Below are 22,771 nucleotides of genomic sequence, written 5' to 3'. Positions count from 1 at the left end.
CTTTGGTGGGTAGAAGGTAGAGGTTGGACTAGCCTGGGAGATGTCCAGAGAGGGCAGAAGATAGCGATGAAATTGGAAAATGTTCTTGGAGACTTGGCCTCCTGTAGGTTATTTGGGCAAACAGAGATGAGACAGGGGGGATTAGAACTGGTAGTCTCTTTGAAAATATGTCTGTGCTGTCTCATATGTCTCACCCAGGGTTTTGGCAGATTCCAAGGCAGTGGGTCCTGCAGGTAGCTTGTGATAACTAGGACTTCTGTCTCTTCTATCTTATTTGATGATTCAAACATCCACCCTTCTAGTCACATAGCTTAGAAACTCAGAATCATCTTTTTGCAGATTCCTTTATTTCCTTCTTACCTTCCATAAATTCATTGCCAAGGTCAGAGAGTGTGTCCTCAGTTTCCCCTTTTCATTGCCAATGACAGAGGGAGCACCTTCCAGGTCACTGCCCATTGCAAGTTCACTTTCCTTTAAACCAGCTTACCCAGCTCTACCTGTAGCGGAGAGGCTCTGGAGCCAAACAGGAATATCTTCCAAGAGGCGCCCTTTTGTTAATGGCTCCCTCTACCCTCAGACCTAATGTGGAATAAACTTATCTCTTTTAGTTAATAACATGCCTATAACAGTAGGATAGAATGAGTTACTTAATTCATAAATCATGACCTATTAATTCAGTTTTTATTCTTCTCAACTTATTATCAGTCAGTGGAATCCCAGTAGTTCTTATAATACAGGCAAATTAATTCTTAAGATGTTTGAAATTCAACTGGTACACCTACCTAGGTTGATAACTGCATTTATTCATATGTAAAATATTGCAGTTAAAATGTTATAAACTATGGTTTGGAGATACCTACCAGTGCTGCTGCTGACAACATTAAGGGTAGGTTCACGCCGACTGTCATCATGAAAGTTCCCCAGGTGATTTGAGGGAGATGTAGAGGCAGTGAATGCACATACTTAGTGCAGAGTAAAGCAACCGTGTTTCTATTTCTGCTCCTTAATGAGAGGAAGTGCAAGTGGATTCTAAAGGGACATTGCTCCAGAATGAAACCTGTTGTTTACCTTATAAATATAAGTAGAAGAAGTCTTCTGTGGTTTACTGTCCATGGAATGGAAAGTGCTGATTTATCCTGATGTGTCATGAGCATATTTATGTAAATAAAAATCCTGTTTTATACTGTATCTAATTGAAATGGTAACCTAAAAAATGGTGAGGGTTTGCTAAATTTAATGCATAAATTGTTTTGATTCCTTGATAGCAGAATTGGTGATGAAGATATTGGAGCTGATTCTATTGACACCACACATCTTGAATAGCTAGTTCTGTGAATCCACATGATGATTAACTGATCCTGTATCTTCATGATCCAATATCTTCATGATCCTATATCTTCATGCCACCAATATCATTAAGGACAAGCAACTTGCAAACCTTACCTGTCAGAACTCAAGGGGAATGTATGACTTGGGGATGTTTTCAGTATAAAAGTGAAATTTGTATTTTATCTTTGGTTTTCAGTGAGCACAGTCAATTTACACAGCAGAATGAAACCTATATTAATGGATTGTCTTAATGCATTTTAGGCATCGTGGATTTCAAGCACTCTGGGTTTCTGGTTCACTGAACTTCTAGAAAGAAACTGCCAGTTCACCTCCTGGGTTTTCAATGGTCGACCCCATTGCTTTTGGATGACAGGCTTTTTCAACCCCCAAGGATTTTTAACAGCAATGCGACAGGTAATGAATCGCTCTGACTTGCACTTGTTGGGTTACTGTGATTTTCTTCCATAAACTTTTCCTCTTTCTTATTGTTTTAAAGCATATAATGAGACAGAGAATGACTAACTCTTTTTTGGTACTATGAGTTACATTGCCATTAACATAAACACAGTCACTTATTTCCAGGCTACTAAACTTGAATTTTGATTTATTTGTTATTTTTGTATTTGTTATAATTTCATATTTCCATTCTAAAATACAAGTGGTTAAATTAGGTCATGGGTATTGGAGAATCCTTGGGAAACTTGGGATGGAACCACCATTTGACCCAGCTATCCTACTCTTCGATTTATACCCAAAGGACTTAAAATCAGCATACTACCATGACACAGCCACATCAATGTTCTTAGTAGCTCAACTCACAGTAGCTAAACTACGGAACCAACCTAGGTGCCCTTCAACAGATGAATGGGTATTTTTTAAAATATATATATTTTTTTAGTTGTAGATTAATGCAATATCTTTATTTTATTTATTATTCTTATGTGGTGCTGAGACTCAAACCCAGTGCCTCACATGCGCCAGGCAAGCGCTCTACACTGAGCCACAACCCCAGCCCAGGACATGGGTATTTTTTAATGAGAAAATCTTCTTAATTCTTTAGATACTATTCCACTTCCTTTGGGTTAGGGTCATTTGCTGCTAAATTTTCATCATCATCTTGCTTTTTCCACTAGGACAACCTCTCACTATTTCTTTCTTACTTTGCTGTCTGGAATAGGAAATAACTCGGGCCAACAAAGGCTGGGCTCTGGACAATATGGTGCTCTGTAATGAGGTCACCAAATGGATGAAGGATGACATTTCTGCCCCTCCCACAGAGGGTGTCTACGTCTATGGCCTCTATCTTGAAGGTGCTGGCTGGGACAAGAGGAATATGAGACTCATTGAATCCAAACCCAAAGTGCTCTTTGAGGGGATGCCTGTCATAAGGATTTATGCAGAAAACAACAGTAAGTTGTCTTGTACCTTCAGCGAGGTTGTTGCTATTGCAATAGAGGACATCATAAACATGGGATCTCATTATTTTTTTTTAACCAGGTAATAGAATTTTACTATTTTATCATCCAGCTTTATATTCATATCTATGTTTAATGAATACTTATGGCCCTCCAGATACTTTCTTGAGTGCTAGTATAGAGGTAATAGTTCTAGATAGTTATTGCCTCTCTAATAAAGCAGAGAGCATATGAGTGGATAGTCATGAAGCATTGAGATAAGAAAGAAGTGTTGGGCAGAGTCAATATGTGGAGGAAAGGAGAGTGAGGTAATGGTGGAACCAAGAGGTCTGGGGCTGGGATTCAGGCATTGGGCCTGACTGGGCCCTGAAGGAGGGGTGTGCGGAGGTAGGTGAGTGGGGATGAGAGGATTTCTAGGCAGGATGCATGGGCTCACCAGCTGGAAGGATTGAGGCAGGTTGTGAAGTCCAGGTTGAGTTCAGGGGCAGTGGATTTACTCCTATAGTTGATGGTAAAATGCTGGATTTATATTTCAGCCTACATATGTAATACCAATTCTATGAAGCACGTGTGTTATTCCACTGTGATGAGATTATCCAAGCTCTATTTGATAAGTCTAAAAATATCTAAGCTAGTTCCCTTCATGGGCTTGATCTCTTTTGGAGACTTTCATTGTTGCTTTCCACTCAGTTAACTCCTTGGTATTCACCAGCTTTCCACGCATGTGGGAATTCTTGTTCAGTCAGAGGCATAAGCCATCGGCTCTACAGACAGCCGTGTTAGTGGGTCCCGAGGAAATACTAACTTAACAATAGAAAAAAACAATTTTTCTCTAAATTAGTAAAGGGATAAAATGATTTCTTTGAAGAATGGTGGTATACTCATCCATCTTTAGGTAAATAACACATTTGGAATAAATGGATCAGGGAAAAGAGTGTACAGACTATAAATACTTACTTTTAAGCAAGCATTTCCTGATTGGCTGATATAGACCAGCCTTAACCTTAGGTGTTAGGACACAGAGATGATTATGAACCAGATCTTGTCCACAGGAACTGCATTCAAGTAAGACCAATAAATAAATAATTAAAATGTTCTTGGATAAATATTATGATGGTTTTTTTTTTTGCCCAGAGGTTTAGGGAGAGTGGTTTTGTGGGCAAGGAGGAGTGTGATGGGAGTTAGAGAAAGATTTTTTTTGGCAAAGGAAAATACATCAGCTTACTTGGTCAATCCGCATCCTCACGGAGCTCAGTGTCAAATTGGGGGCAGGGGTAGAGAGTCATCAAGAGGAAAATACAGTCAGGTCTTGTTACCTGTGAATTCACCTGCATGCCAAAGTTTATATAGATTCCCCAAATCACTACTCACAGACATCCACAGAGAAGCAGAAGATTCGAGCTGTCCAATACATGCTGAGGCTGAACAAGGTAAATGCCCTGCCTTCTTATTTCAGCTTCCACACTGAAAGCTGAGAGCATTCTTTTCGTGGTCTTATTAGTGCCATATTTTTTTTTTGCGTCTTTTTGTACTTTTCTTTCCTTAAAATGGCCCCTTAACATAGTGCTTATGTACTATCTGCTATTTCTGAGTGGAGGCTGTACTATACCTTATGGAGAAAATATGTATGTCAAAGAGGCTTCCTTCAGGATGAGCTACAGAGCTCCTGACCTTGAATCCAGTGTCAGTGAATCCACAAAGTATATTTAAAGGGTATCTCTCAACAAAGCCAGGCACAGTGGCACATGCCTGTAATCCAGTGACTGGGGAGGCTCAGGCAGGAAGATTGTTCAAAGCCAGCCTCAGTAACTTAGCAAGGGTCTAAGCAACTTAGTGAGACTGAGTCGCACAATGAATACCCAAATAACCAAACTAATAAATAAGTAAATAAACAAACGGACTGGGATGTAGCTCAATGGTAAAGCACCCCTGGCTTCAATCCCCAGTACAAAACAAAACAAAAACAAAAACAAAATCAAATAAACCAAACAGAAACACATATAAGACAATGTTATGTATTGATTAGTTGATGAAAATGTGACCAGAGGCTTGTAGGAAAACTAACCTTGTATTTCCCCCGGGAGCAGAGACTCAGCACTCGCTAATCTGTGTTCGCGGAGCCTGGAGGCTATGATTTCTGTGCATAATAAGAATAGGCTGGAAGTGAGCACACTAGTTTGCAGCAGCCCTTGTTTCTCTGAAGGGGCCCATATAGAACTCGCGCATGCTGGAGCATGGGGTAACATAGGGGTTCCGTGAGGGGCAGCATTGCTTTGAAGCCTAGTGACAGGACGGGGCTGCGCTAAGATCCCCAGGAGCAGAGGGTCGTGCAGGCACCAGGTGGTGATGGGTGTGCTGGGTTTCAGGAACAGAAGGGAGGCCAGGACCGAGATGGGTGGAGTCAGGGTCGCTCAGGGCGTGGCCAGCCCTGGTGTGGCTGTGGCTTGGTGGACGGCAGGGCTGAGTGGGGCGGGGAGCGCATGCCAAGTGCAGAGCCGCCAGACTCCGCCGAGGTTCTGGAGCCGCGGCACGAATGTCTGGGTTTCCACGAGAGGTTGGGGTTCGGAGAGCCGGGGACAGAATGGGGCAGTCGTATCCGTCTTGGTGTGGCATTTCCCGCGCTTCTGTTTCCGGTGGGGCGCGGGGCTCACGGTGGCTCTGCCCCTAAGTCTAAGGGGAGTTTAGCCAGGGCTGAAACAGGAGCCCCATTCCTGCTAGGCCACCGCCCGGACGCCGAGGTTCACACCCTCGCTCCGGAAGCACGTGATCGACCAGTTCTGGTTCCAATCAGAAGCGGGAGGTGGATGTCATTAACCATTTATGGTTTACAGCAGGCACACTCGTTCTTCCGAGGCCGCCACCTTGGGTCCTGGAAAGCCCACCTCCCCAAGTCCATCTCAGGAGTTGGTTGATACCTACTCACCTGGGGACTTCGGGGTTGGCCTTAGAAGCAGGAGTGCAGATCCGTTTCTTTTCAACTCCAGAACAGTAGATCGATCGGGAGGAAAAGGTCTTGGAGAGAGGTGGCCAAACTGCACCTGGTCTTAACAGGATGATGTAGCGGTGCCCCTGATACATTCAGGAGAGTTATTTGGTAGATTCTCCACCGTAACCATAAGAACAACAACAAAGTTAATTAATTCAAGGGGAAAAAAATCTTACTCTTTTTTTCTCATGATACGTGCCAAACATTTCCTTAGATTTGTACAGACACATTCTTCTTTTTTCTAAGAGTGACCCTGTAAGGTCATTATTATTATTATCTATACTTTATCTTTACTTTAGCAAGAAGATTGAAGTTTGTGGAAGTTAAGTGGCTTGCATACATGATAAAAGCTGGTAAACAACAGAGCTGGAACGTCAGCCCAGGTTTAACTGACTGCAGATCCAGTGTCCTTTTGCTGCGTGACTCCTTCCATGACTTTAGACCTGTTACTTAGAAGACGGACTGAGTCCAGGACATTTGGATGTGGGCAATGTTCAGATGCACAACAAGTTCCCTGGGGAGGAGGTTGTTCAGGTAGAAGGTGGAGATGGGTAGGGTTTGGAAGAGAGAACTGACATTTATCCACCTTTTATGGGTGGATTCCACACTGTGTCTCACTGGGTCTTTAAACATTGGTTCAGAGAGGTTGTGCTCTAGGGGCTGTAGATTCCCTGGGAGAGAAGACGTGTCTAGGGGAAGGAAGAACAGCCTGTGCCTGTGAAGGGGAGCGCTGAAGCTCAGACAGGAGCTTGGACGTTCTCCCAGCTGGGCACACGGAGCTGCTTGACAGTCTCAACTGAAAGAATAAACGTGCCTGCCAGGGCTTAGACAAGCCTTCTCCTGGGGCTTTGCAGTTGTTGGTTCTTAGGGTGCTGTGAAGTCCTGCAGCAGTAATTATTTTATAGAAATAATAGTCAAATGTTCTATAAGTCAAAAATAGTATTTTAAAAATTTTGCTATATCATATCATTGCATCTAGTCAACATGCTGTAAAAATGTTTCCCTTATAAAATGAAAGAAAAGTCTTTCTCACATTGAGTTAGGTGTTACTTTTCTTTCCTTGTGACTAAACTATAAAAATCCATGGCAATTTGACATTGAATATCTCAGCATGGCGGTAATGCAGTAATAATTTCATAAAACAGGCAATTCTTTATTATTTAAGGACAGATTTTTATAGCACTGCTGAACTAATCCTGCTGGGCATTAGTCAGTGGTGATATTCATTAGCAGCAGGTAAGGTAGAAAATAAAATAAGCTAAGGAAAAGAGTACTAATTTCAAAGTACTAAAAAGAAAAACTTCAGTTCTTTTTTTTTTTTAATTTCAATAGATGTTGGTGGAATGTTGTTTTGCTAAATAGCTTTGCTGCTAAAGAGGTATTTGTTTAGTGATGGGAAACTACATCTGTATTATTCTGTTCATGCTAAACATTTATTTTTTATTTGATAATTGAATAGGGCTCTAATTGAGATAAAGAAGTTTAGCACCATTAATGGCCAAAGGAAATTCCAAGGGAAGCGATTTAAGATTAGAATTCTTACAATGAATAGTTTTTACCTTAATACAAAGGGAAATTTATCATTTTAAAAACTAATTTTTCAAGTTTGGATACAAGACTGGTTTATTTATTTTTAAAAAGAAGACATCTGGATGCTTAACTCTAAAAATTGAGCAATACATGCCCAGATTTTAAAACATGTTTCTCAGTAGAACATTATGGAAACATCACCAAATCATACTAAGTTCTCCAAAGGGAAAAACCACACCCAAACTCTAGATCCTGTCTCGTCAGAGAGAGCTGAAGAGAGGCAAATACCATGAAGATAGGTCTCTTTACAATCTGTTATAGGGACAGAGTGACACTTGCAAGCAAACGTCAGTGCCGTGCTGAGACAGCTGTGGGGAGAGGAGTGAGTGGAAGGAGGACGAGGCAAGACGTAGGTGGTCCTCTGTGTCCTGTGGTCCTGTGTCGGGGATAAGAGGTCTCAGGACTCCTGAAGCTCACAGGTTGTTTCCCACCCAGGGAAGCAGTGTTTCTAAGATTGCCTGTGAAGGACTCTCTAATCCAAGACTGTGCAGGGGTGTCCCTCAGGTGGGAGAGTCACAAGGTGATGGCAATTTCCTGACCCCTGCACTCCATAGCAGTTAATCTGCCTCCAGCTGGGAAACCCGGGACTCCGTCAAGGTCACGAGTCTGGGGAGTTTGTCACAGTGGAGTAAGTGTCCTTGCACGTGGGCATGTATGGGCAGGATGGGGGATAAAATGAGCCTATAAAACATCTTCGACATTTATCACCTCCCAGACATCATATTATACTGGAAATTCATAAACATCAACTTATTTAATCTTTACAATAACTCTAAAGTACGTCATCTCCATTTTCCAGGTGAGATTAAAGCCTAGAAACACTAGGTAATTTGCCAGTGGTCTCTGGTTACCAAGTGGCAAAGCCAGTCTCAGAATTGCGTTTGTCATCGTCTGAGCTTAGAGCTTTGGAAATCTGCACGGGGGGAACAGAAGGTCCTTCCTTTTGGAAGCGGCGACTTGCCTGGCTGGCCGTCAGAGTCTGGGGTGAGTCATAGTCACATGTGACGGCAGGAGAGCCAGGACGGGAAGCTGGGAACTCGAGGACTGTGGGTGCAAACGGCAAGGAAACCACCTTCATCTCCACAGTGTGGATCTTTGAGATCTTAGTGGTTTCTCTCCACCCTCAGGAGCACATGGGGACATACTGCAAAGCTGGATCCAGGCTAGCACGTCAAATGTATTGGGTGGTTTCTGTGCTGCTGAGCTCTGTCCCCAGCCCAGCTGAGAGAAATCGTACTCTGCTCCAGCCACGACCTAGTCCTGCTGGAACCTTGGCAGATTCTTCAAGGAATGGTGATATGAAAGCCCCTGACTGACAGCCCATCCCCAAGTAAGCTTGGCAAGGAGCTCTGAAGGCCTGATCCTGGACACTCACCGCACAGCAACAGCAGAGAGCAATACTACGACAGCTGTGTGTACCACACCCACGGGGGGCCTCGGCACACTCACTCCTGCTCCTGCACGTCTCATGTGCTGACAAGACTGGAAGTGAGGACCTCCGCCTTTCCCTGTGGAACAACTGGGGGTGCACCAGTGTCTGTACAGAGGTTAACGCTCCAGGACCATCACAGTGATTAGAAGGACCGTCACTGTGATTGGAAGGACCAGGAGCAGGATTGCTCCCAAGTAGCTCAACAGAGCCCAGAGGAACCCCCAACAATTGATAGGGGCGTCCATCCCACAGAAGGCAAACTCCACATACACCGGGGTCCACACCACACCTGCCTGAACTGCCCTATGCTTGTGAGACCTACAGAGAAGGTGGAACCCTCAGGCTCTGATACAGAAGCATTGCTTCAAAGTCCACTACTCATAGCCAGAGAAGCCACCGCGAAACTGCACTGTGAGGTCCAGTTGGAACCAAACCCCTTACACAGCAGACTGATATCCCAGGGCACATCTTCAGAAGAAGGCTGCTTACTAAGAAGCCTCTCAGATAAATTAGAAGAGATATCCATCCAAACAGATGTGTAAATGTCAACATGGAAACACAAGAAATCTGGAAAAAGAGCCATATGACTTTTTCTAAAGCTCATAACAATCTAGCAACTGATTCCAAAATTGAAATCAATGATATTCAGGATGAAGAACTCAAAAGAATAACTTTTTAAAAGATCAGTGAATTCCTAGAGGATTCAAATACATACCCGAATGGTTTAATAGCGTTATGCAGACTATCCTGCGCAGTTCAAGTGATCAATGATGAGCAATTCGATAAAGAGATAGAAATTTTGAAAAAGAACCAAACAGAAATCTTAGAAATGAAGAGTCCAGGAGTCAGACGAAAAATTTGGTTGAAAGTCTTACCAATGAACTAGATCAAGCAGAATAAAGAATATCAGGGTTTGAAGACCAGGTTGAGGAATTACACATTCAGGCAGTAATAAATAAAAAATACATAAGAAAGAATGAACAGAACATACCAGATACATGAGACACCATTAAAAGACCAAATATATGCACAATCAGAGAAGATGAAGGAGAAGAGCTATAACAGAAGGATAGAAAACCTGTTCAGTGAAATAATAGTAGAACATTTCCCAAGTGTGGGTACAGACATGGACATCTAGGTACAGGAGGTATTTAGAACCATAAATAGACCTACCAGAAGAATCTCTCCTTAAGATATTAGAACTAAACTACTCAAAGTACAGAACAAAGAAATAATATTGAAAGCTGGAAGAGATTAACATCAAATAAAATCCAAAGGCAAACCCTTCAGAATAATAAGATTTTCTCAGCGAAAATTCTAAAGCCTGGGAGAGCATGGTATTATGTATGTCAAGTCCTGAAAGAAGAGAACTACCAACCTAAATTACCAGAGCTGGCAAAGGTAATCTTCAGAATCAAAGAAGAAAAATAACTTTCCAGGATAAGCATAAACCAAGGGAATTTGTGATCATTAAACAAGTATCAGAGAAGACACTTAAGGAAATCTTATACCTAGAAGAGGAAGAAAGATAAACACAATTATGAGAGCACAGGGAAAAACAAGTCTTCTGAGAAGTGTAGCTAAGCAAATGATGGTTAGGAAAGAATCAAGCATTACTATAGAAAATCACCAAACTGCTAAGACAAATGAGGGGAAGAAATGAGTAGACTATTCAAAACAACCCGAAGATAAACAACACAACGGCCGGAATATGTGGACACATTTTAACAATTGCCCTGAATGCAAATGGTATTAATTCTCTAATTAAAAGATGCAGATTTGCTCACTGGATTTAAAAATAAGACCCAACATTATGCTGCCTTCAAGAAACTTACTCCACCTGCATTTTCAGACTGAAAGCAAAAGGACAGAAAATGATATCCTGAGCAATTGAAATTTTTTTAAACAAAGATCTTATTATTTTATCATTCCACTATTATCCAAATGATCTCCTCTTTAAAGGATGTAAAGGATATACTACCTAATAAATTCAAGTAACTGTCAGAAAGATACTACATTCTTTTTTGTCATCAGTTTTTTTTTATTCATCATCCTATCTTTCCTACCCCCATACCCCTTCCCCTTCCTTCCCTCCCCTCTAATCCAAAGTACCTCTGTTCTTCTCTAGCGCCCCCACCCCTTATTGTGAATTAGCATATGCATATCAGAGAAAACATTTGGCCTTTGGTTCTTTGGGATTGGCTTATTTCACTTTGTATAATATTCTCCAACTCCATTCATTTATTGGCAAATGCCATAATTTCATTCTTCTTTAAGGCTGAGTAATACTCCATTGTGTATATATACCACATTTTCTTTTTGTAAATTTTTTTATTGTAAACAAATGGGATACATGTTGTTTCTGTTTGTATATGGAGTAGAGGCATACCATTTGTATAATCACATTTACATAGGGTAATGACGTTTGATTCATTCTGTTATTTTTTCCTTCCCCCCACCCCTCCCACCCCTCTTTTCCCTCTATACAGTCTCTCCTTCCTCCATTCTTGCCCCCCTCCCACTTCCCATTATGTGTCATCATCCACTTATCAGGGAAAACATTTGGCCTTTGGTTTTTTGAGATTGGCTTATCTCACTTAGCATGATATTCTGCAATTTCATCCATTTGCCTGCAAATGCCATAATTTTATTATTCTTTATGGCTGAATAATATTCCATTGTGTATATATACCACAATTTCTTTATCCATTCATCAATTGAAGGGCATCTAGGTTGGTTCCACAATCTGGCTATTGTGAATTGAGTAGCTGTGAACATCGATGTGGCTGTATCTCTGTAGTATGCTGATTTTAAGTCCTTTGGGTCATCAGTTTTTATTTTTACATTTAAAAATATTTTATTTGTTCTTTTTAGATATACATGAGAGTAGAGTATATTTTGATGTATTTATACAAATGTGGCCCTACTCATATCTGAATAAATAGACTTTCAGTTAAATTCAGTTAGAATAGACAAGGTCACCACATATTGATAAATAGAACAATTCATCAAGAAGATGTAACAATTATAAATTTATATGCACTAACCATTGGCATGCCCAATTTTATAACACAAGTACTAGTAGGCATAAAGGAAGAGAGAGTTCCCAATACAGCAATAGTGTGTAATTTCAATGCCCTTCTCTCTCCAATAGAAGGGTCATCAAGACAAAAATAAACAAACATCAGAGTTAAATTATACTAAAGATCAAATGGCCTTGATAGACTTCTTCAGACTATTCCATTTAACAACTACAGATTACATATTCTTTTCACCAGCACATGGAATGTTTTCCGAAATAGATTGTGTATTGGGTCGTAAAGAAAGTCATAACAAAGTCACAAAAACTGATTTTCTTTGCTCCTTATCAGATCATAATGGTATGAAACTAACAATCAGCAGAAGAAAAACTGCAGAAATTATACAAACACAGGAAGATTAAACAGTACACATTGAGTAAAGAGTGGCTCACTGAAGAAAGCAGGGGGAAATTCAGAAATTTCTAGAATCAAAGGAAAGTAGAAACACAACATACCAGGATCTGTGGGATATAGCAAAGGCATTCTAAGAGGAGTAGTCTCTGAGTGCCTACATAAAAAAACAGAGACATCAAGTAAGTAACCTAATGATGCATCTGAAGCTCTTAGGAAAACAAGAACAAATTAAACCCAAAGTCAGTAAAAGGAAAGAAATAATAACAATCAGAGCAGAAATAAATGAACTATAGATTAAAAGAATAATACAAAGACTCAGTGAGACCAAGAGTTAGTTCTTTGTAAAGGTAAACATAATTGACAATCCTGTAGCTGAACTAATCAAAAGAAGAAAAGACCCAAATAAACAAAATTAGAAATGAAAAAGGGGATATTACAAGAGATACCACTGAAACTCATAGAATTATAAGGGAATATTCTTTAAAACTATATGCCAATAAACTGAAATATTTAGAAGAAATTAACAAATTTCAGGGCACATATGACATACAAAAATTGAATGAAGAAGATTTTAAAAAACTAACTAAATTAGTAAGCAGTGAGACTAAAGTATCAATGAAATTTCTCCCAACAGAGAAAAGCCCAGGACTAGAAAGATTCAATGTGAATTTTATTAGACTTTTAAAGAAGACCTAATATCAAACCTTCTCAAACTATTCCATAAAATGGAAAGCAAGGAACCCTTTCCAAACTCTTTATATGAAACCAGTATTATTGTGCTACCAAATTCTGATTAGGACACAACAAAAATAGAACTATAGATTAATATCTTTGAGTAACATGGGTATAAAAGTCCTCAGTAAAATATTTGCAAATCAAACTCAATAACATGAAAAAGTTTGTGTACCATCATCAAGTTGATTTCAGTCTAGGGATACATGAGTAGTTCCAACATATGCAAATCAATAAAAGTAATATAGCACATAAATCAAGGATAAAAGTTACAGGATCATCTCACTAGATGGAGAAAAACTTTGTATTAAATTTAAAATCCCTTTATGATAAAAATATGAATAAAGTATAAAAGGGTCATACCTCAACATAATAACAGTTATCTGTGACAAACTCATAAAGCATTTCCTTTAAAATCATGAATGAGACAAAGGTGCCCACCCACTTTCACTTCTCTTATTCAATACAGTACTTGAAATTTGCAGAGCTCTCTTAGTCAAGAGAAAGAAATGAAAAGATTCCATCTCTTACCCTGTGCAAAAATGAACTCCAAAAGTAAGCCCATTCATGATAGCCTTGAAAAATGCCTATGAGTAAAACTAAGGAGATAAGAGGCCTCTACAATGAAAATTATGAAACACTGAAGAAGGAAATTATGGAAGACATTAGGTGATGGAAAGACTTGCCATGTTTATGGATTAAGAGAAATAATATTGTTAAGATGGCCAGACTACCAACAGTAGTCTACAGATATAAAGCAATTTCCATCAAAATATCAATGATATTTCCCTCAAAACTGGAAAACCCAATCCTGAAACTTGTATGTAAACAAAAGATCCTGAACAACCAACAAGCAAAAAGAATAATTCTGGAGACATCATGATATTTGAATTCAAAATAGACCCCAGAGCCTTTGTAAGCAAACCAGCATGGGATTGGCAAAATACAGACATTCAGACCAGTGGAATAGAAGAGAGGACCCATGAATAAACCCACACATGTACATCCATTTGATTTTCAACGAAGGAGCCAAAATGTATAGTGGAGAAAAGACAGCCTCTTCAACAAATGGTGTTGGGAACACTGGATATCCATATGTACAAGACTGAAAAGATCTCATCTCTCACCCTGTACAAAAATGAACTCAAGATGGATCAAAGAACTTAATGAAAGACGTGAAACTTTGAAACTATTGGAAGACAACTTGGGGAAAACACTTCTATTGTTGTAGGCAATGATTTTCTGAATAGGATTCTAAAAACTCAGGAAACAAAAGCAAGAATTGACAGATGATGTTATATAAAATTTAAAAACATCTGCATGCAAAGAAAACATGAGTGAGGAGACAATCTACAAAATGGGAGAAAATCATTGCCATCTATGCATCTGCCAGAGGATTGATATCCAGAATACATAAAGTACTCAAAAAATGTAACAATAAAAGAACAAGTAATCCAGTAAAAAATGTGCTAATCATCTGAATACTTTCAAAGGAAGGAATATAAATGGTCAATAAATATGTTTAAAAATGCTCAGTATATTTAGCCATAAGAAAAAAATTAAACCAAAACTACGGTGAAGTTTTCATCCTAACAAAAATGACTTTTATCAAAACCAAAAAATAATCAATATTGGCAAGAATGTGAAGGAAAAGGCACTTTTATATACTGTTGGTGGGAAGGTAAATTAGTGCAGACACTATGAAAAACAGTATGGAGTTTTCTCAAAAAGCTACAAGTAGAACTACCCTATGATATACCACTGCTGAGTATTTCCAAAGAAAGGAAGTCAGCATCTCAAAGAGATACCTGCTTACCCAAGTCTATTGCAGCACTAGTGACAATACCCCAGATTGCAATCATCCTGTCCCCAGTGCCCATCAACAGATGAATGAGTAGAGAAAATATAATGCATACACACAATGTAGTATTACTCAACATAAAGAAGAACCAAGTCAGGGGCAAGAAAGCTGGTGAAACCTGGGGACCTCACATTAAAAAGAAGCCATTCACAGACAAATATCAATGTTTTCCTTCACAAGTGGAAATTTTTTAAAAAGAAGACCCTATCTTTTCTCCACTGTATGTTTTTGGCACCTTTGTCTAGTATAAGATGCCTGCATTTATGTGGGTTTGTCTCTTGGAAATAGAAGAGGGACCATTGGGGAAGGAGAAGGAAACTGGAGACTGAGGAGTGAAGGAAGAGAAGGGAGGGAAAGAGGGTGGAAGGCAGGGCTGAGACATGATCTAGTGCAACTTAGGTGTGTTTGGAAGTGTCACAGTGAAGCCCATTAATTTGTATAATCAATGTGTTAATAATTATAATAGAGTTCTTTTTAACAAATTCCATTATTTCATCATTAGTTATTAGTGATTTTATCTTAATTTATTGGTTCTTCTTGTACAGTAGAATCCATTTTAATAAAGGTATATAAGCATGGGATATATCTTATTTTAATTAGGACCCCATTGTGGGTGGGCACGATGGTGGGATTCACTTAAGTAACTTCATATGTGTACTTAGGAAAATTGTTAGATTTATACTATTGTCTTTCCTATTCCTATCCCCATTCCTTCCTCTCATTTCCCTTTGTCTAAACTATTGAACTTCTTTTCTTCCCCTCACCCCCTTTATTGTGGTTTAGCTTCCACATATCAGTGAAAACATTTGACTTTTTTGAGGTGGGGTATTGGCTTATTTCTAGCATGATATTCTGCAGTTCCATTCATTTACTGGCAAATGTTATAAAGTCATTCTTCTTTTTGGCTGAGTAATAGTCCTTTGTGTATACGTACCACAATTTCTTTATCCATTCACCTGTTGATGGACATCTAGGTTGGTTCCATAGCTTAGCTATTGTAAATTGTACTGCTATAAACATTGATATGACTGTGAAACTCTAGTATGCTGATTTTAAATCTTTTGGATATATGCCAAGGAGTGGGATAGCTGGGTCAAATGGTGATTCCATTCCTAGTTTTTTGAGGAATCTCCATACTGCTTTCTAGAGGAATTGCACCAATTTGCAGTCCCACCAGCAATGCCAATATTTATTGTTGCTTGTAGTCTTGATAATTTCCATTCTGACTGGAGTGAGATAAAATCTCAGTGTAGTTTTAATTTGCATTTCTCTAATTACTAGAGACGCTGAACATTTTTTCATGTATTTGTTGATCATCTATATTCTTTTAAGAAGGGTCTGTTCAGTTCCTTTGCCCATTTATTGATTGGGTTATTTAATTTTTGATGTTGAGCTTTTTGAGTTCTTTATAATGTCCTGGAAATTAATACCCTGAGGTGCAGGTGGCAAAGATTTTCTCCCATTATGTAGGTTCTCTTTTCTTGCTCTTGATTGTTTCCTTTGTTATGAAGAAGCTTTTTGGTTTGATGCTATCACATTTACCGATTTTCTACTGTATTTCTTGGTCGTATTCTTCTCAGACACCTAGTGAAGCAGCCTGTCAGCAGGAGAGGCAGGGACGGTGGCAGCCCTGTCCCCTGGGTATGGAGCTCTTTTCCCCATGGACTCATCCTCCCTCTTGCTACAGGCTCTGGGACTCAAACTCCTGTTCTTTGGTGGAGGACTGTGAACTTGGGGTGTTTGAATTGTCCTCCTGGCTACAGGACCCTCGTATTAGTCACGTGGCTTTGGGGGGAATCTCATATAGACCACACGTTGAGCTCAGGTATCAGTTATCTCCACTTCACTTTTGCATCTTTCTGGAAAGACCCAGAGGTTCACCAGCATCGTTGGCCCGTGTGCTGCAGCCATTGAGAATGTAGCAGGTCTGTGGATCCCTTCTGGCCAGGCTTGATTCTTGTCTGGTCACTTAATAGTCAAGGACATGTCACTTACCTCCTGGTGTTTTGGTTTTCTAATCTGTAAAATGATTTGATAACAGTACCCACCACATAGGGCTGTTGGGAAAGTCAAAGTACAATGTCACATAGTAGGGACATGATAAATCATTCTGACATTAGTACTATTATTAACATTTCAACTGACATGATTTTTTTTTAGTGGGTTAGCAAGCTTTTATTTCCAGACTCTGTCCCCTGGGAGGACCTAGAAGCAATGATAACCCAATAGGAATAAGTGGTCTCAGTCTCCAAACCCTGGTTTCTTTTTTCCTTTTAAATTTTTTAAAATTTATTTATTATTAGGGCTTTATAATTATGCATAGTAGTTGGTTCATCCCGACGAACTCATTGATTTCATTAACTGGTGTGATCTTTAAAGGATTAAAAGAAGTTCCACGGCGTTAGGGAAGAATATAGTTACTTTATATTAGGTAGAGGGAGTGAAGGGAGGGGAAGGGGCAGGAGGGTAGGAAGAAAAACAAGGACGCACCATATGCGAGAGTGGACTGCCTCGTAGTTTAAACGTTCTTATCAACAGGGAGGCTAACTGTTGATAACAGGGGGCGATTTCAAGGTTATCCAGAGACCCTGCAACTTGGTCACTGGGGCTATTGGCACAAATACAGGCAACGCACATTAACATATGGTTAAAATACGGGGTAGGTCAGGAAGTTATGCAGTCAGAAAGTGAATTTCTCTCAAGGTGTTTTATTAAAAGCTTTAGGATCCTGAAGTGTGGAGCTCACCCGCTCTCACAACCCCTTCTCTCGGCATCTCTTTCTGGAACCCTGAGGCTTTGCATATGTAGCCGATTTGTTCTCTCTAGCTAGCTGCTTATTTTTGTCTTCAGAGTTCTTTGTTAAGCAGAGGAAGAGCTGCAGATCACCTGTTCGTGAGGTTGTTTAGCATCTGTCAGCATTTTTACTATGAAATTGTATTTCAGTGACTTCTAACCCTGCTGCAGAAGTCTTCTTGCATGCTATGACTTGGCATGGGTACCTTTAGGTCTGAAGCAATTAAAAATGAATGAAATTGGACAAGTATTTCAAAGAATTACCATTTTATCTACTTATTAAAAAGAAAAATTTTTAAAAAGATGATTTCAAATTTCCTTTGGGATTAAAGTCCAAGAAGCCAAATATTTCACAAGGTGTTCTTTTTTTTTTTTTTTTTTTTTTTTTTTTTTGCGGTGCTGGGGATTGAACCCACGGCCTTGTGCTTACAATGCAAGCATGCTAGCACTCTACCAACTGAGCTATCTCCTTAGCCCCACAAGGTGTTCTTATTGGAATTATCAGTAAGACTCTGATGGCTTACTTCAAGATTTATGAAATGGTTGTTAATCAAATTTGCAGCAAGAAGAACAATTAGTTATATATTTATCCCATGTTTACAGATCCTAGGATTAAGGGCTTTAAGTGTATCAGTATAGTTGACATTTCATGCTTCATGCCATTCACTTGTTTGATCAGAATAATGTATTTATACATATATATTTTTATCTAATTAGTATTACTAGTGATATCCTCATAATAATTGAAAAAAATAAGACTAAACTTAAGAATTAGGCTTCATATTATTTTAGGTTGTTTCTAATGATTAATTTCATGGGATTCAGTAAACACAGGTTTGTTTGTTTGTTTTGGGGGGTACCAGGGATTGAACCCAGGGGCACTTGGCCACTGAGCCACCTTTCCATGCCCTATTTTGTAATTATTTTGAGACAGGGTCTCACTGAGTTGCTTAGCACCTCAATTTTGCTGAGACTGGTTTTGAACTCAAGATCCTACTGTCTCAGCCTCCTGAGCCGCTGAGATTACAGGCATGCGCCACTAAGTTTGGCTAAACACAGTTTAAAAATACTAAAAAATATCCATGACTTTCTTGTTTTAGGAGAGTTTCTCAGTCTTGTTACTATGGATATTTTTGGTCTGGATCACTGCCTGTCATGGGGAGCTGTCCTGTATATTATAGGGTGCTGGCAGCATGTCTGCCTCTACCCATTAGATGCTTGTAGCAAGCACGTGGTTTCGATAAGCAAAAATGTCTCCAGATATTGGCAGACTTCCTCTGAGTGTAGAATCACCTCTAGTTAAGAATCACTAGTTTAGAATATTTATTTCATAGTGAAACTTATGTATAATATCATATTCAAATGTTTTAACTTCTTTCAATAAAAGTGATTTAATTTATAGTGGGTGTATAAATACACATGGTATAGCAGATTGAAGGTTTTATAGGTCAAATAATGAGGCTTTAACTTCTGATATTGTTGTGCTTTCTTCATTTGTTATAAAAAATGATAAATTATTCAGCAAATTATTTCTGGGAAGAAAATTCAGTGACTCTGACATGTTAACATTGCACGTATACAGTTACTCTTTCCATGTTTCAGTGCCTGTGTGTGTTAGGCTAGTTCACCAAAGCTAAGTTATTCTCTTAGTCAATCATGACTTCATCTCAATAGTTACAAGAGAGACCTTTATAATGGGGCACTGGCTTTCCAGAGGTGTACAAGCATGAGTGAAGACACAACTTTTGCCCTAAATAATTTGTAATCTGGAAGACAATAAAAGATAATCTACTTCCTGAGATGGATGATGGGAGATGTGCAGTAAACTACCTTGGGCAGAGTGTTCTTGTTTTACCAGAAGCTAGTGAAGCTTAAACTTCCAGGCTGCTCATAGGTAGAGGCTTCCTCCCAACCCCAATTTTGTATTTGTAAACTTTTTTTCTGTTTTTCTCAAAGTAGGCCTGTGTGAATTGGGCAAGTTAATGCCCGACAGACCTGATCTGTCCCTGAACATGACGTTTCCAAGGCTGGACAGAAAAAGTCCTTGGTTAGGCACAGATACATTAGAGAAGATCTTTCAAGGCTGGACCTCCACAGATGTATTCATTGCATACGTTGTTTTAAAAACCCTATCTATTCTCTTACTCCCCAAAGGGAGAATCGCATCTCTGGGAGCTGAACTACATACTGTAAGGAATCCAGCCTTCCAACCACCCGTCAATCTGCGTTACACCCACCTCTCCCGTTACAGGAATTTCCGGCTTACATTGCCATAATCTTCCTGCCTCCCACATTACGTTCTAATATGTCATTGGTCCATCAGTCAGTCTGTAATAATTCTCCTCCGTGATTGGTTCCTCCCAGCCCGCGAAATTCCTATAACTGAGGAGAAACCCGGCGCCATCTTCTTTTCCTTTCCCCTTTTCCCCCAGCGGGGGAGATTTATCTGCATAAAATAAAGTTCCTCGTGTGGGACCTGTGTCTGCGGAGCGTTTTTCTGGGAGTTATCGAGGAACCAAAACTGCCTCTAACATCTGGCCTAACACATACATAGGGAATCCACGATACCTGGTTTGGCCAGGGCACACCTTCTGTCCTGTGGTTTAAACGTGATGTGGACTATGGTACAGAAGGATGAAGATGAGATTTTTAAATAACGATGATGATGAAGTGCTGTTCCCTGGTGCTGGATGTCTGATTAAGGCATAGGCCCCTCATGCCAAAGGCAAGGCCTAGGGGAACAGAATGAGGTAGTGCGTGCACAAGATTTGGTGTGGAGGTCAAGGAGAAAACATGGAGGGGTGTGTTGACTTGGCAGGTGGAAACCAGAGGAAGCATGTGGGTAGGGGTTACTGTCATGGTCATAAGCAAGGTCCAGCTAAGCTTGGCTGGGTGTCTGCTTCACAAGCCAGAATTTTATGACCCCTAGAGGAACTTCCTCCATTCTGCCAAACACATCTGGAATGCCCTTTGGCGTGCACTATGCACTCTCTCTGAGATGCTCAGATCAAAAATTCACCAAGTTCCTTTCTCTTATGATTTTTTTGTAGGTGTAAGAGATCCTCGGTTTTACTCCTGCCCCATCTACAAGAAGCCAGTTCGAACAGATTTAAACTACATTGCAGCTGTGGATCTCAGGACTGCCCAGGCCCCCGAGCATTGGGTGCTCCGGGGAGTCGCCCTCCTCTGCGATGTTAAGTAATGTGGGAATGTCCCGATGCTTTGGAAGATGCAAAATCCAAGTTATCCTTACTTTTCTTCTCTGTGAGTGCTGGACAGTATATGGATTGGTTTCTCCTGCCATTGATGGTCACATAGGTTTCCCCAATTCCTTGGATGTTTAGTTACATTTTACCTGTTTTGTCTCTAGTGACCATGCTCTGTGTTTGTTAAAAAAGAAATTAGTTAAAATTTAAAAGCAAAATCTACAACCTCCTAATGAAATTGGCCCTCAGGTCTACAATAATGCATTTTCTTCTGCTTCACTCTGAAGATCCACTAGATTAAGCAGAAGGTATTCAGGTTCTCTAAAGTAGCACAGTCAGTTTTGGCAGATTTTGCTTCTATTGCTATTAACATTTAGGTCCGGTTAAGAGATTTATTTTTAGGACTTTAAGCAGCCAATTAAAAAGTTTTTTGAAAATGGAAGGAAATAGAATGGGTTAAGAATGCCAATAGATTTTTCATGTAAACCTATAAATTAAACATGCAGAAGAATATTTAATCTCATTTATAATTAGTAATTACTAACAATTGATGTTTCATAACTAAAAGATAGTTGAAAGTGAATCAGTTTGGTGTCTGTAAAACTAACACACACTGAAATTTCTGGAGCAATGTAAATTGATCCAACCATTTTGTAAAATATTTAAACAGTATGAACGATTAAAATGTTCACATGCTTTGATTCTTATTTCTCTACATCAAGGAAACAATTTAAATGACTGAAAGTAAATTACTTATAAAGTTATATCAAACAACAGCAAAAAATTGGAATGCCCTAAATATTCAATGGTAAGGCTGTGCTTTATTGAAGATTTCATAATGTGGAAATGGCAAACACATATGATTAAGTGAAATATGTAGTTCACAAAATATCTAGCACACTATGATTATAACTGCAACAAAAATCAGGCAATAACATGGGATAAAAGTCGGGTGAGATAGCACAGTTAAAAAATAGCTGAATTGAAAAAATATAGTAATTAGAAGAAAATATACGAAGAAGATAAAAGTCTTAGGTGGTCCATGGATATTTCACAAGGGATTTTATAAAGTAGGAAAAAAGTGAAGATTTTTTTCATTCATTTTTATTTTAAATTCTGTTGGAAATCATAAACTGCTTCATCTATAACCTATTGTCTATAAAATTGATCAGTATTAAGTTAGAATTTTGGTTTTCAAATGTTTGGATAGCTTTAGATCTGCTCACTGCATATTTCTTTGTGCTAACAGGTTTTATGGAGACCAGCCTACCAGGAGACAGGTGCTGGTCCCCTTCATTAGGCTTGGTCTGTGACCAATCCCATTATTTTATGCTAATTATGATGAGATTTAGGCTTGAGTAGTTTATATGACTCTTGTCCATTTTGGATGATACACTTTTCATTTAAACAGCTTCTTTTGCTATGGATTAATATATTCGTTGATTTGTGTGAATTGTGATTAAACCAATCATTTTGTTTTGAAGAGCAAATAATGAAAACGTGAGCATGATACAAATTAATAAAAGGTCGTTAGTAAATACCTGAGTTGAAATTGTTTATTGGAAAGGGGAGTAACTGCTATAGAGTCTCTAGAAATAAGCTTTCAAAAGTGTATTTCTGTTAAATAATTGGAACATGTACAATTCATACAGTTATGTGATACATAACTGTTGGCCTGGACGTGCAAGTCTTGGAGACCCAAAGCAGAAGAGGACCCCAGGACACAACTCACACATTTTAGGACTGAGTTCAAGGGGGAATGAGTTCAAGGGCCCCTTCCTGCCTTGCACCTTTGATTCTGCCCCAGCTTCTGCCACTGGGGGATCCCCGCCAGTCTCCTGAATCAGGTGGGCAAGGCAGGGCCAGTGGTGGACTCTGCCAGATGACGGTGGGTCCCTGACTTGAACGTGGGACAAACCTCTGCAAGGGCTGGTGCCATTGCATGGTGACGGAGCAATCGGCTTCACCTTCCTCAGCACTGACTGAGTAAAAA

General features: G+C 39.5%; 1 protein-coding gene across 1 annotated transcript in view; it reads left to right on the top strand.

Annotated features, from left to right (window-relative positions):
• The window catches only part of Dnah5 (dynein axonemal heavy chain 5), a 236,976-nt gene extending 214,658 nt beyond the window's left edge, over window positions 1–22,318 (top strand). The window contains 3 exon segments of the mRNA XM_047556057.1: window positions 1,591–1,743; window positions 2,507–2,738; window positions 20,623–22,318. Coding sequence (XP_047412013.1) covers window positions 1,591–1,743; window positions 2,507–2,738; window positions 20,623–20,774 — 537 coding nt within the window. The 3' untranslated portion in view covers window positions 20,775–22,318.
• The last annotated feature ends 453 nt before the right edge of the window (window positions 22,319–22,771 follow it).

The sequence above is a fragment of the Sciurus carolinensis genome, chromosome 6 (assembly GCF_902686445.1).
Source record: "Sciurus carolinensis chromosome 6, mSciCar1.2, whole genome shotgun sequence".
Lineage (NCBI taxonomy): Eukaryota > Metazoa > Chordata > Mammalia > Rodentia > Sciuridae > Sciurus > Sciurus carolinensis.
This window is presented reverse-complemented; position numbering and strand designations above follow the sequence as displayed.